The sequence below is a fragment of the Acipenser ruthenus genome, chromosome 26 (assembly GCF_902713425.1).
Source record: "Acipenser ruthenus chromosome 26, fAciRut3.2 maternal haplotype, whole genome shotgun sequence".
Lineage (NCBI taxonomy): Eukaryota > Metazoa > Chordata > Actinopteri > Acipenseriformes > Acipenseridae > Acipenser > Acipenser ruthenus.
The window spans coordinates 15,807,737-15,820,831 of NC_081214.1; the positions used below are offsets into that span (position 1 = coordinate 15,807,737).

Consider the following 13,095-nt stretch of genomic DNA (forward strand, 5'->3'; position numbering starts at 1 on the left):
AAAATAAAAACTATTTAGCAGGCGACTGCTGTATACACACATTCAATAAGATTGTTCTGCAATGGGGTTCCTGTGAGGACCACTCTGCGTCTTGTTTTTATAGAGTTCATGGCCTTGGATATAGCAGAGGCTTCGTTCTTCAGAATGTGTCCTTCATCACATATGACAAAGTCTGGACCTGCGGAGACAGACAGAATCTCATCAGTTACAAAAATCAATGTGTGCTGTTCTTAAAGGGAGGGAAAAAAAGGAAATACACTGTAAATGGAAGAGCAAAACCAGGGCCTCTCTTCCAGCTTTGACTTCAGATAGTGTGTGCTGCCACCTACTGAGGCAAATGTTAAATTAGAAACAAATCATTGTAATCTTTTACCATGTACATTTAAAGAAGGGCTGTCAGTTAAGCCTCAAAATAGCAATCGATTAACTGGGCACACAAAATATAATCGTTCTAATAAATATCGATGATTGTTCTGCCCACATACATTTTTGCTCCTTTCCTTCTCCCAGACGTGATTATTTTAATATCATTGCTGTGAAGTAAAAGCTTGTGCACAACAGATGAATGCGAGGTGTAATTATGCCTTGGTAGGGTCAGGAGAGAGGAAAAAAAACAAAAAACAAAAAACAAAACAAAAAAACCCCACAACATTCGCAATAAGCCTAAAGCAAGTTTAACATACTACAGGAATGTTACTAAAATATTAATTCCAAACAGATTACAGTACTTTGGAATGTAATCTATATAAACTAGACACAAGTTTATAAAAACAATGTGAACCTGATGATGACACAGTAGTTTGTTTGTTTTTATAATCATGTTTTTAAATTAATAAAGAGATTTTTTGGAAGAAAATAAAACGGCAGGAGTTAAATAATGAATCCCTTTGAAGCAAGATGACAAGAGTGCGACCATGAATGTCTCTACGGAAATTCTTTTGGTAAGCCATCTAAACTGAAAGTTTGGCTATATATATTTTTTTTATATATATTTTTTTTACTTACTGTTTAAAATGTGATATATAATGGTCAACAAACTCTTCATCGGTCAGGATTCTTTTCCAACCAAATACAAATTTCAGGAACTGAATGATGTGATTGTGTACGACATCATTTGTTTTCCATCATTTCAAGCTGTCAAGGAGGATTGCTTATATGTTGTTCAAAAGGCCAGCAGGTGTAAAAGCCAGTCACTGTACGTGCATCCCTCCAGTAAGCAAGAATCTTCAAATTAAAAACACCCTAGCCCAGGACATCCTGAACGATTAATAAAATAAGTAGTCTGTTTAATTATACGAGTCTTACCCGGGTTAACCAAAGTCTTTTGGAAAGTTTCTTTCAGCTTCTTGCTTTTAACGTTCTTGCCTTGTGTGAGATTGCGATACATTTCATAGCCGATGATAATGACCCCACCATCTTCCTGCCAGCGCTGCAGCATATATGCCCGTTCCTGGGGCCGCTTCACAGTGGCAAGTTCGTTCACCTGGAAAAGAATCGATACTTCAACTACCGCAAAATGCTCTGTATAAACGTAGTATGTATAATGTTTTCCATGTTGTTCTTCCAGTAATGTTATCAATAGCATGACATTATATTTAGGGGGTGTGATTTTCAGGTTTTATTTTTAATACATGTTCAGTATAGATATAGACATAAGCAGCTTTTATGAGGACTGCCTGGTTTGCATCACTCCTCCTCACCCAATGCAAGACTTCAGGGCTCTGACATAGTGAGATTTGTGGTTATACAAAGAGAAGTAGAAATTAAAATAACTTGAGATTAAAACCGGATGTTGTACACTTATTACTCAAGACCATTCATTTAATAATGAAATTAAAAATCCCATTTGCACAACACATTGATCACATTTAATATATAAACAATCTTAAATGTCTTCGAGGATATGCACTTCATTCCACCCAGGAAGGCGACTGGTTCCTTCACTCTTATCAGCTAACCTTGCCTAAAATGGAAATGAGATTATAAACGACTGCCCTACATTACCTCTAAACTCTCTTCATCGGTCATGCCTTCTTGCCACTTCTCAAATTCATTCAGCCAGTTGAGAACAGTGTTGAGTGGACAGACCACCAGGGCGGTTTTGAACTCCATCTTTTCACACAACAGCAAGGTGTGCAGTAACGTCACCACCTGGAACAATGAGATTCACAACTCTACATAAAACATTCCTTTAAAAACAGACTGTATTTAAAAGTAGATAGAGCTCTGAAAATATTTCTATATTTAAAATCACTTTTCAGATCTAAAATCTTGAAACTCTGTGCAAATTCGAAACCGAAAAACAAAAAATGAAAGCGATGCGTGCAATTGCCATCTAAAAAGATACAATATTTGCACCTATTCTGAAGTTGATACACTGTTACTCACATGTTCAATGCATTTTAACTTACTTGTAACGTCTTTCCAAGACCCATACAATGTGCAAGAATACAACCAGATCCAGCTGACTTTTTAGTTTTCTTCAACGACTCACAGCAACAATCCCACATAAACTGCACACCTGTAAAACACACATTGTTTCACCCTCTGGAAAACCAACCAATGTAGGGTTTAGATCTTTGTTAAATCACCTTTAAATTCTACGACAAGATGATATATCAAGTGAACACCCAGGCTTTCACTGCTTTTACATGTAATATACTTTATTATTTAATTTAAACAGAATTGTCTCATGTAAAACATATGCTTTTAAACACATACAGCTATGGCCACCCTATAGAAATAACAAATTTTGCTTCATAAAGTCGAATGAAACCTGCTGAATAATGTTACATTAACATATAGAATTACATAACGCTTTGCAATTTTCTATATACTTAAAAGGAAAACTAACAAAAGTGTAAAAATGTGATCATTCAAAATTTATCATGAAATACTGTACTACTATTATGGCTTCCGGTAGACTTATGATATTATTTTGTAATGTTAAATAAAAAGACCTGAATTATGTTCATTATACATTTTATAATATATATATATATATATATATATTATATATATATATATATATATATATATATATATATATTATAGATAGATAGATAGATAATTTTTTTTTTTTTTTAAATAATGTCTCAATCTTATAATTTAAGGTGACGTAGAACTTTTGGCCATAGCTGTACTCTAGTACGACTGTTTTTTCTAAGGAAAGAAGCAACATCTCCTTTGCAAGCAATTAGGGCTTTTAGCCAAATATCAGTTTTGCCAAAACATGGCAAGAGATGAATCTGAACCCAGAACCCTTCCCTGAGTTTGTCTCTATCTACATCCACAGCCTTGTACAGCCGAAAGGGGACTTTAACTATTGTTGAGAACTGCAATCCATACCATCGACCTGATGAGGTTTCAGTTTGGTGACCAAGCTCCGGTGCACCTGCACGAGGGGTTCCTTGGTCTCTTCATCTTCATCCAATACCAGCTTGGTTGTTATGGGAACCGGGATTTGAGAAGACTCTTCAACGACGACGACCTGCAAAACATTAAATCATCACAGTTTAAAAAAAACGAAAAAAAACACGAAACGTCAATAACTAGAATCTGTAGATTTCCTGTAAAATCAGCGTCAGCGAGTGCCAGCTAAATGGTTAAGCTAAGGAGACTGTACTAAAAGGACTATGCTGTGCAAAACGGAGCACAGCATTAACAATATGTAAGGTACGTGCACAACGATTTCTGTTCAGTTTTCAAGTTGCACATTGGCAAGGGGCTCTTTGCGTTGCTGTCAATCCCATCTGTCGGTGTGGAAGGTTCTTCTCATTACTCATTCTCATAAGACTCATAGGCGGCTGTGTGGTCCAGTGGTTGAAGAAATGGGCTTGTAACCAGGAGGTCCCCGCTTCAAATCCCACCTCAACCACTGACTCATTGTGTGACCCTGATCAAGTCACTTAACCTCCTTGTGCTCCGTCTTTCGGGGGAGACGTAGTTGTAAGTGACTCTGCAGCTGATGCATAGTTCACACACCCTAGTCTCTAAGTCACCTTGGATAAAGTTGTCTGCTAAATAAACAAAATAAAAATAACAATAACAATATAATAACATCCATAACATTTGCTATAGATTTGGCCGAACAGGGCGTGATCAGGTTATCCCCTATGAGGACAGTGCGTGTGAATTGTGAATGCAGCAGTTTTGAAATCTATGTAAGATTATACCAATACTGTGCTGATCCATAAAACAATAACAGCGAGGCTGGAAAAACTTAAAGAAAATCGCGCTGCAGCTGTTCATACAAAACTTTCAAAAGGGAGCAAAAGTTTCAATTGCCACAGACTCGTGGACCCCATTCCCCAATCTTCCCATAGGTGGAAGGCTTTTTTCACTTGAAATTGTTCTGTAAGCTTTTGGACCGAACAGCCATTTATGTTTAGTACAGTTTTTATTTGTATGTTGGAACTACTGCACTAAAGTAAAGGACCCCTGAGACACAGTTCAAACAGGTAGACCAGGCATCTATTTTTACAATTTAATGTAAAGTTGTGTGGATACGTGAATTTGAATACTTTACGTTAATCGTAGCAGCCCTAGTCTATGCGAAGACTTAGAAATGACTTCTCAGATAAAAATAATACGCAAATATTTCTTGGACTTTCTGCAGTGTTGAGTTAAATATATTAAAAAAATGCTGCGGAAAATAGCTAAATGTAAATTACAGAAGTGAAAATATAAACAATAGGGATCCACCTCTATTTTTTTCTCACACTGCACATTTGAAAACCTCTGAGAAATGTCAACTATTCCATGACCTTCAAACCACTTAATCCAAATCCTTCTCAGGGTACAGAAGTCCCACAAAATAGAGCCAGGAAAAGCCATATTGCAAGGTGATTCTGGAGTACATTTCTTGTGAGTTGTACTAAATTCTTAGTAGCCAAGAGAATGACAGCTGCCTGCTGATTTGACTGCCACGAGTTGGGGTTTGAAACCATTTGTGAGTATGAATAGGGTACTTAATTGTTATGTAAGCTCTCGGACTGTGTACCTCTCTTAGCTTTTCCCTTAATTGTTCTCGTTCTGCGATGCGCTTCCTTCTCTCCTCCTCCTCCTTCAAGGCGTTCTGGGTCTCGGATCTCAATTTATCTACTTTGAGAATCTTTCTAATCTTCTTTCGACCCTTTCCGGGAGACACTGAGTCGTCGTCATCGTCTTCATCGTCATCGCTGTCTTCATCGTCCTCCTCATTACTCTGTGTGTGCACAAACATATTAACAACTCGTCAGCCTTCAGGTGGCAAGTCTATGAAAGGTGTGGATATTACAAAAAAACACACACACACACACACACACACACACACACACACACACACACACACACACATTCACAAAAGTACGTCAGTAACATACCATTCCCCACCACGAGACATCAGTACAAATGACCATGCCATACTGTACATCAACAGTATGTACAGAATATCCCATAACCTAATACTCAATAATGTTGATACCAAGCGGTTCTCCAGAGGTACTGTATAAAAAAATGTGATGTACGTAAGGAAGGACGGACAACTGCCTCCGCTACGTACATACCCTTCAGAAGAGGATAAAGGTTGAAATGGGATACAAATTCTGGATCTAGGTAGCCCATTGTGAAAAATGTCCAAGTACCCTGGTACCCGCCGGGTAATTTCAAGCACACGTTAATCACAGAAAGATGACATACTTTTATTGTACAGCGGGACCTGGAGATTAAACAGACACAGTAAGAGTACTAAAACTGCAGCCTATAAATTGTAAACTATGCGCAAACATCTCTCATATCTATGGAATTATATAGCAGAGTAGAAATGGGGTACCGAAGCCAAACATAAATGTAACAACTCCAGGCAGCTTATATATTAGATGCACTATTTTGATGAAAGTGAATAAAGACTGTCAAAGCCTTATATCCGATCAGTTATTACCTTGTCGTTACTAGATGAATCCTCCTGTACTTTTATACGGCGTCTCTTCTTCTTCTGTTCGTAGCTGCGCAGATTTTCTTCAGCCCCAGCTTTCTTGGACGATCTGGAAAGGAAAAGAAACAAGATACTTAATTATTTATTCCAAATAAAAGTAACTTATTGCAGAAAAAGACCACCATACTCCCTTCTAGCCCACTCCAGGACACAAAGCTGAAAACAATAAAACAAAAACAAACCTTGTTCTGGGGCGCTTCTTTTTCTCTTCCTCATCCTCATCATCCTCCTCCTCGCTCATCTCCTCGCTCACACCAGACTCTTCAAAATCAGAATCCGCAGAATCATCACTGCTCACTTTAAACACAATGAAACAAGAAAATTCAACATTGAGTCCCTGATTGTTTTGCAGATTTTGGGTGATTCAGGTGAAGCAGATTTACCATCCCATAGCACTGAAGTCAAAGAAACATCAAATCGTAAAATGTGTGCAAGAATGTGACACATATACAGCCCTATACTGATAATACTGTGTAATGCAAGTGGATGAAAATCTGGTGAAACGATACTTATAAAAATAAATGTTTTTAAATTATTTTTTTTACATGTTTGTTAGTAATTTTAGAGTATGGACTACTTTGGTCTGTCTTTGTATCTGTGCTTGCACTAATGAGATGTACCTATGCTAGCCTTGTTCAATAAACTAAAAAACACAATTCTGTACAAAGTTTTCTAATTTAGTAGATAGCAAGGTTCTAAACAGTGGATTAGGCAGGGTTTTCTTTGTGTTACAGGAAACCCCTTAAGCCCGACCCTCGCATTCTTAATTACCCATAGGAATCTGAGGGGCCAGAAGAGGTTCTATTTAAAAAAAAAAAAAAAGTCACACAGGAACGGAGAAAGTTCTTCCATCAGACTTGATAAACAGTCAGACAATCAGGAATGTGTGAGGATGATAAGAGAAGTTCTAAAGACTTGGCTTTTACTCCTTTCAAATACATGAGTGTGTCCCGGTGCAAAACACATCCTCCCCCTCGTGAGGCACACCTTTCCTCTTGGATCTTCTCTTGCGTTCCCTTTTCTTATTGGACTGGCTCTCCTCCCCCGACTCGCCGTTGCTCATGGACAGCTTGTGTCGTAGAAGGCGGTGTCGATAGCGAGACTTCTTAGTCATCTCAAAATCCGAATCCGAACCAGTTTCAGAACCCTCTTCCTCTACAGGGGGAGAAATCAAAATACATTAAGAGTACGTATAATTTAACTTGAAGAGAAGCACCCTAATAAAATGTCTTATTTTAAAATAGATACATATTAAAATATAGCTTATATAACAGCCCTGAAGCTGCAATATATATTGATTTTCACAGCACACACACATTGTAAGAAATGAGAATATTAAACTTTCAAAAGTGGTATATTTCAGATGTCTGGATAGGACACCAAATATACACCACTTAAGTTAAAACTGCTTGCAGCAGATGTATGGCTTGTGCCATAAACCATATTCACTGCAAAAAAAATATGTTAAAATAACTGTCATTCAGGTTTTCTTTTTGTTATTTTATTTGCTTAAAACAGCAATTATTCAAAGATAACTTACCTAAAACAATATGATTCAATATTTTAAAATATACAGATCTTTATTTCTAGAAAAATCCAGTGAACACTGTCGCTCACCCTCCTCCTCCTCATCCTCCTCCCCAGCTGCTTTCTCAGATTTTTTTTTCTTGTCCTTCTCCGATTCTTCATCATCCGATGAGCCATCCTCCCCAGAGGACATGTTTGCCTTGATTTGAGCCAAGATCATCTTCTTTGCGATTCTGTGAGGGGTGGTAAAAACACAAACGAATGGTCTCTAAAGTTGATCTCCTAAATTGCTTAGAGTTGCAGTAAGCAGCTTCAACACAACTTAAATGTCTGGTGCTGGGACTACATTGTCCCACAAACATTTTTCTTTCGCTACGATTCCCATTTACAATATTCTGCCACAGTCCACTGTTCTGTGCACTCAGATATTGTTGGCTTTCCATTCTGTTTAACAAGTTTGATTTGCAGACACAAGCTGAAGCCTTCTTGCTACTACCTGCAACAGTGGTTAGGAACGTGTATCTGCAAGCTCTACTCCCATTTCATTTGTTTATCATAAAATACATTTGTTAAAAAAATAAAAAATAAAATACAAGACTGAAACTGCTGAACTGGGGCCTAGCAGGCAATTTTTTCTCACAAAGTAGTTGGAAGACAGAGCTGGTGTTTCTGGATGGCAACGTTAATTGCATATTCACGATTAATTTTTTCTTCTTGCGACTCACGGAATTCTAGTACAAAACTGCACCCTTGTCATAATGCTACTTACTGATCATGCAATCAAACGTGGCATTGTTGACTACAAAAATTAAAGAGCACCAGTTGGTAATTATCAAATAAATAAGCATTAAGATGATAATCAATATACATATCAATATAACCCTTTTGAGATGTAGGATTTTGGAATAGGGTTTTTAGAGAATGTATTCTTGAGCTGTGCAACCTCATGAAAGATTTGTCATCTTAAAACATCCAGATCTTCAAATTCAGCCGCTTTCCATCGGTACACAGATATTTGCAGCGTCATTCACTCTAAACAACAACAACATGAGATTTCCTAGTAAGTGTTTCAAGTAAACAAGGTTTGCTAGCATTTGCAAATATGTCGAGTCTGATAAAAGGACAAAATATCCTGAACCCTGGTGAGTGGAAATGATTTTCCCAGACTGTACAAGCAGTTAAGAGGTCTGCAGTGTTGAGAGATAAGCAGCAAAACAAAAAGATAGGGCAGTAAATTAGAAAAGGGTCCTTTCACAGTAAAGTATGTGCATGTACAGTACAATTTTAATGCCAACATTTCTATACCGTGAATAAGGGAATTCATGAGTTATTACTTTGTGTTAAATGTGCCAAGAAACTGGTTAGAGCATGTTTAGCAACATTAGGTGAACCGCAGGTACTTATGTTTTCCTTGACCTGCATATTTGAATATAACTTGAAGTAATTTGAGCACTCCCGGAATCAGCGCCCAATCAGTGGGTAAACAAACTGAGTTCTTAAAAAATGTCTTGGATTTGTCATTTATATTCATGTTTATTACTAATCACTGTGTGTCTGTGTGTGGGGGGGGGGGTAGTCAGGTGATCGGAGATCAATGTCATCTGGTTGCACTGAACACCCAAAATTCAAAACAGCTACACATACAACTTTGTCTTTATAAAATTTCCTGGGAATTTATCAGTGGTAAATAACTAAATAATATTGGGGTACTGACCAAAAAGCAGCTGGCATGCTTCTATTTGTTGTTAATGATGTGTGACTGTGTAAAGCTGAAGGAGTTAACCTGCATCAGTACGAAGGTGAGAAAAACAGGCTATGCATATTGTGCTAAAACACATTCATTATTTACATAAACGTTCAAAGTCATAGATTTTTTTAAACCAAACAAAAAAACACGAAACCAGCCTAGGAATTTTTTGTTCATTATTAAACTGAATATGAAGCGCATTGTTAACTAGATTTTGAACCAGTGCAAGGTCTGTACCATGGCAACTTTTTCTGCTTTAGACTAATGTAGGTGCCTATAAGTGACTACCTTTGTGCTGGGAAGTTTGTCTTGCATATATTTAACATTAACTACAGTTTTGCTATTGATAAAACAGTACGTTCTTATTGATAACGTAAGTGGTCTTTACGAGGACTGTAGCACTTGTCTGGTTGCAGATTCATTGAGAGTTTTGCAGATTTTAAACAAACGTAAAAAAAAAAAAAAAATGTATCACTCTGAATCCACACTAAAATTTTTAAAAATCAATTAAATACATTTTAAATAACTGCATTCACTATCGGTCAGGCAGAACATTTCTATGCTGCGTTTTAGAACGTACTGTGTATTACATTTCTTCATAAGTTTGTATTCGGCGGTCAAGTTAGAAAGGGAATGGCACTTGGTTCACAATAATCAATCCTTCCTGATCAATTAGCATTGCTTTGCAGTAGTACTACAAATCATGCTATTTCTGACCCTCTACACCTGCTGTGGTGGGACAGATAATAACCGGTATTTGATTTACTTGCTGTTATTTGTTAAAATAGGAAGTTCCGTGCAGAGTCTACAGCAAGTTTCATTGCACTTAGCAATTGCTGTGCATCCAAGTTTTATTTATTGTCTTAGTACAACATCTCAGTTTTGCTCTGATATTTTTTTATTGGTCCTGTATGATGTGGATGATGCTTAACAAGGATGAAAGTGAATGGTAAAACTTCCATTCCCTCTAGCATCCTGAGTATTTGGCCCACAGTGCTAGTTAGTTTCTCAAAGGCACCGACACGCATTTACACCGAGTATTTTAAAACATTGCATAAAAGCATTAAGACAAATCCAAGGGGAATTATTAACTTGAGAATTATACTCCTTAATGGTTAACACACTCTGTACTGAGAAAATTCTTCATTATCTTGAACAATAAGTATGAATGTAATACAAGTGCAATGCTTTAATAAGAAACCATTTTATTTTTTAGGTGACCATGTACACAAAAATCATATACATTTCTACTTCTAGAAAAGCTAAACATGAAACAAATTTAGCGAACTGACTTACATCTCTGGCAGAATGTTAAATGCAGAAACTATTTGTGTGTGCACTGTGATTTCCAACTGCACAGACTGCTTTAAACTATGTATCATTATACTAGAATATGAATTGAGTCAGTATAATCATGCACACTGATGTTTCTCTGCACCATTTTATTGGCTACATCCTGTTGTGGTTAAACCACAGGGGTGATATTAGCTAATCCCTCCCCATATCAAGAAATAGGATGCCTAAGCCACACACAACTGGTCCTGGGTCTGTGCTCATGGGCCCTTGACAAGTGCAGACAGGGGCCTATGCTACTTTCTAAAGCCAAACAGCTACTGCCTCTCTCAGGGATGAGCATAATTATTACATTTTCTGAGCTTCAGATAGGATGTCATTTAAAATATTTAAATCAGAAGAATAAAAGGCAAAAGAGTAATCACTTGGATATTGACACTTTCTTCATCTATACACGACCTATTAGGGGCAATTATTGTCTCCCAGGGATTCAAATTACTGTAGACAAATTGTACCAGGATTTAGCGACAGTATTCAGTATTTATCGAAAAACTGAAGACTGAAGTTCACCTAATCATGCTAAGGTCTTAATAAATACATCATTTTATTTTAAGATTTTATAAATCAGACCGGTCAACTCTCCCTTATTTGCCGGGACTCTGCCGTTTTTTGGACTCTTCTCCCAAACAATTTGCTGGGACAGATTTTCTCCTGTATTTTGATCAAAACGCTACTGTTAAACCCCTTCAGATCAGCAAGCCTTTAATTTCTGCAAAAGTCAATTTCTCGCTAACATTTCATGTACTAAAATCATGCATACTGTATTACTGCAATCCCGCCTCATAAGCAGGGTTTAGGACCCTGGGGAGACCCGTGGCAGACATGCATTCAGTGCGTGAGGCAAGCTCACATACTTGACCATCTACGATGGCTGGGCGTGCAATACGCCCCCCTCATTAAGGTGCAGTACCAAACTCAGACTTTAGATTTGTTGTGTGACGAAAGTAACAACGCCAACTGTGTATGCTTTGCTGTCGAGCAAAATCAACTACAGTGGACCTGTTTACAGCAGGGATCTCCCCAGGAATTCTGTACAGCCGGGCGGCAGAACATTATAGCCGGGAGCACTTTTAACAGAAAAATAAACTTACCTTAAATAATACAACAAAGAATTTGAATAATGTGTTGTCTTTCGTTGACTGTATCTGGTTTTTATGTTCTACATTTTCTTTTTCATTACTGTTTTTTATTATGGTAAATTACCGTGCTTATTTAGGCACTCTATGATTTGACTGGGGAAAGATAATGCAGGATTATTGGAGTTAACAAAAAAAAAAAGTAACCTTTTCACTTCCTTTTTTTCTTAATTATTGAGCTTATTTGCTTCATTTAAATGGTTTTCTTTATGTTAAGTTTTCATGGCATTTTGTTAATGCACATCTATGTTTTGCTGTTCTACATTTTTTTAATGCAACTGTTCAGTTTAACCTTTTTTTTTTTTTTTTAGCACAACAGTACTCACACGTATGGTCACCATCATAACTGTTGCATGAAACCAGAGTGTAATAATCCAGCACTTCTGCACTTAAGCATTTGTATGTCAGCTGACAAGTGTTCAGCCGATATCCCATCACGCCTTTCTTCTTAAAGGCGTACAGCCTCTATATATGAACCCCCAATATCTCGCAAGCACCTGGGTACATATTGTTACAATATCACAACAAAAGGAATATGCTTTTTTTTTTTTGGTGCATATGTATAGCTATTACGTACTATATATCACCTTACAGTACAATAATCCAAAAAAAAGGACTGAATAATAATACCTGAAAATAATATTCTTAATAAAGTAGCCGGCGCAAATATAGTATTAGGAGGTGGATTCCGCCGATCGTCGGCTTATTTTGACCCCCTGCATTCACTGTCACTATTTTTGCTTTGAAAATTAGTTATTTTTTTAGCAGTCATTTTTAACGTTTTAGCCTCTCGAAGTACTAAACACAGAAAACCTGCCCCTTCAACTCTCTGATTGGTCAAATGTTGTGTCAAGACACAGCTGTCATGTGGTTCCAAGATTTTTTTTTCACCCAGCAAAGCGCAACTGATCTAGTCTACTAGAAGCGCAATCCATCCTTATTGTTAAAGGCACAGTAGCATCTGCAAGACGGGCGGATCGGGTTTTTTCAGCTGAGCCACTTTGCTGAAAAAGGCCTGGGGAGAACCCTGTACAAAGTATTGGCTGCTGCCAAATCAGCCACCAACAACTACAAGTACAATAAGAACGCCAAGACAGAATTTCAGAATATTTTTCCTTTTTTAAAAGCAATTAGGAGCAGCGTATCACTATCATTCTACCAAGTAAAAAGGTGTAATTGTTACATGCTTTTGGTCTTATGTATGTATTCACTTCAATTCAGGCCACTAAGAGTTCAGTTTACCAAAGCTCCCTTATTTTGAAAACTCATTGTTGACAGGTATGACATATTGTAATGACAATCACCACAACAATGCAACTGAATAAAGAACATATTTTTAGTTTTATTGGAATTATAAC

General features: G+C 37.2%; 1 protein-coding gene across 1 annotated transcript in view; it reads right to left on the bottom strand.

The window, feature by feature from the left end:
- Positions 1-13,095, bottom strand: part of LOC117963337 (transcriptional regulator ATRX-like) — a 66,903-nt gene that overhangs the window by 27,496 nt on the left and 26,312 nt on the right. The window contains exons 11-20 of the mRNA XM_059001388.1: positions 7,592-7,734; positions 6,962-7,129; positions 6,157-6,271; positions 5,921-6,023; positions 5,003-5,206; positions 3,349-3,490; positions 2,412-2,521; positions 2,005-2,151; positions 1,306-1,483; positions 41-178 (exon numbers count right to left, since the gene is read on the bottom strand). Of these exons, the coding sequence (XP_058857371.1) occupies positions 41-178; positions 1,306-1,483; positions 2,005-2,151; positions 2,412-2,521; positions 3,349-3,490; positions 5,003-5,206; positions 5,921-6,023; positions 6,157-6,271; positions 6,962-7,129; positions 7,592-7,734 (1,448 nt within the window). The remainder of the gene's footprint in view (positions 1-40; positions 179-1,305; positions 1,484-2,004; positions 2,152-2,411; positions 2,522-3,348; positions 3,491-5,002; positions 5,207-5,920; positions 6,024-6,156; positions 6,272-6,961; positions 7,130-7,591; positions 7,735-13,095) is intronic.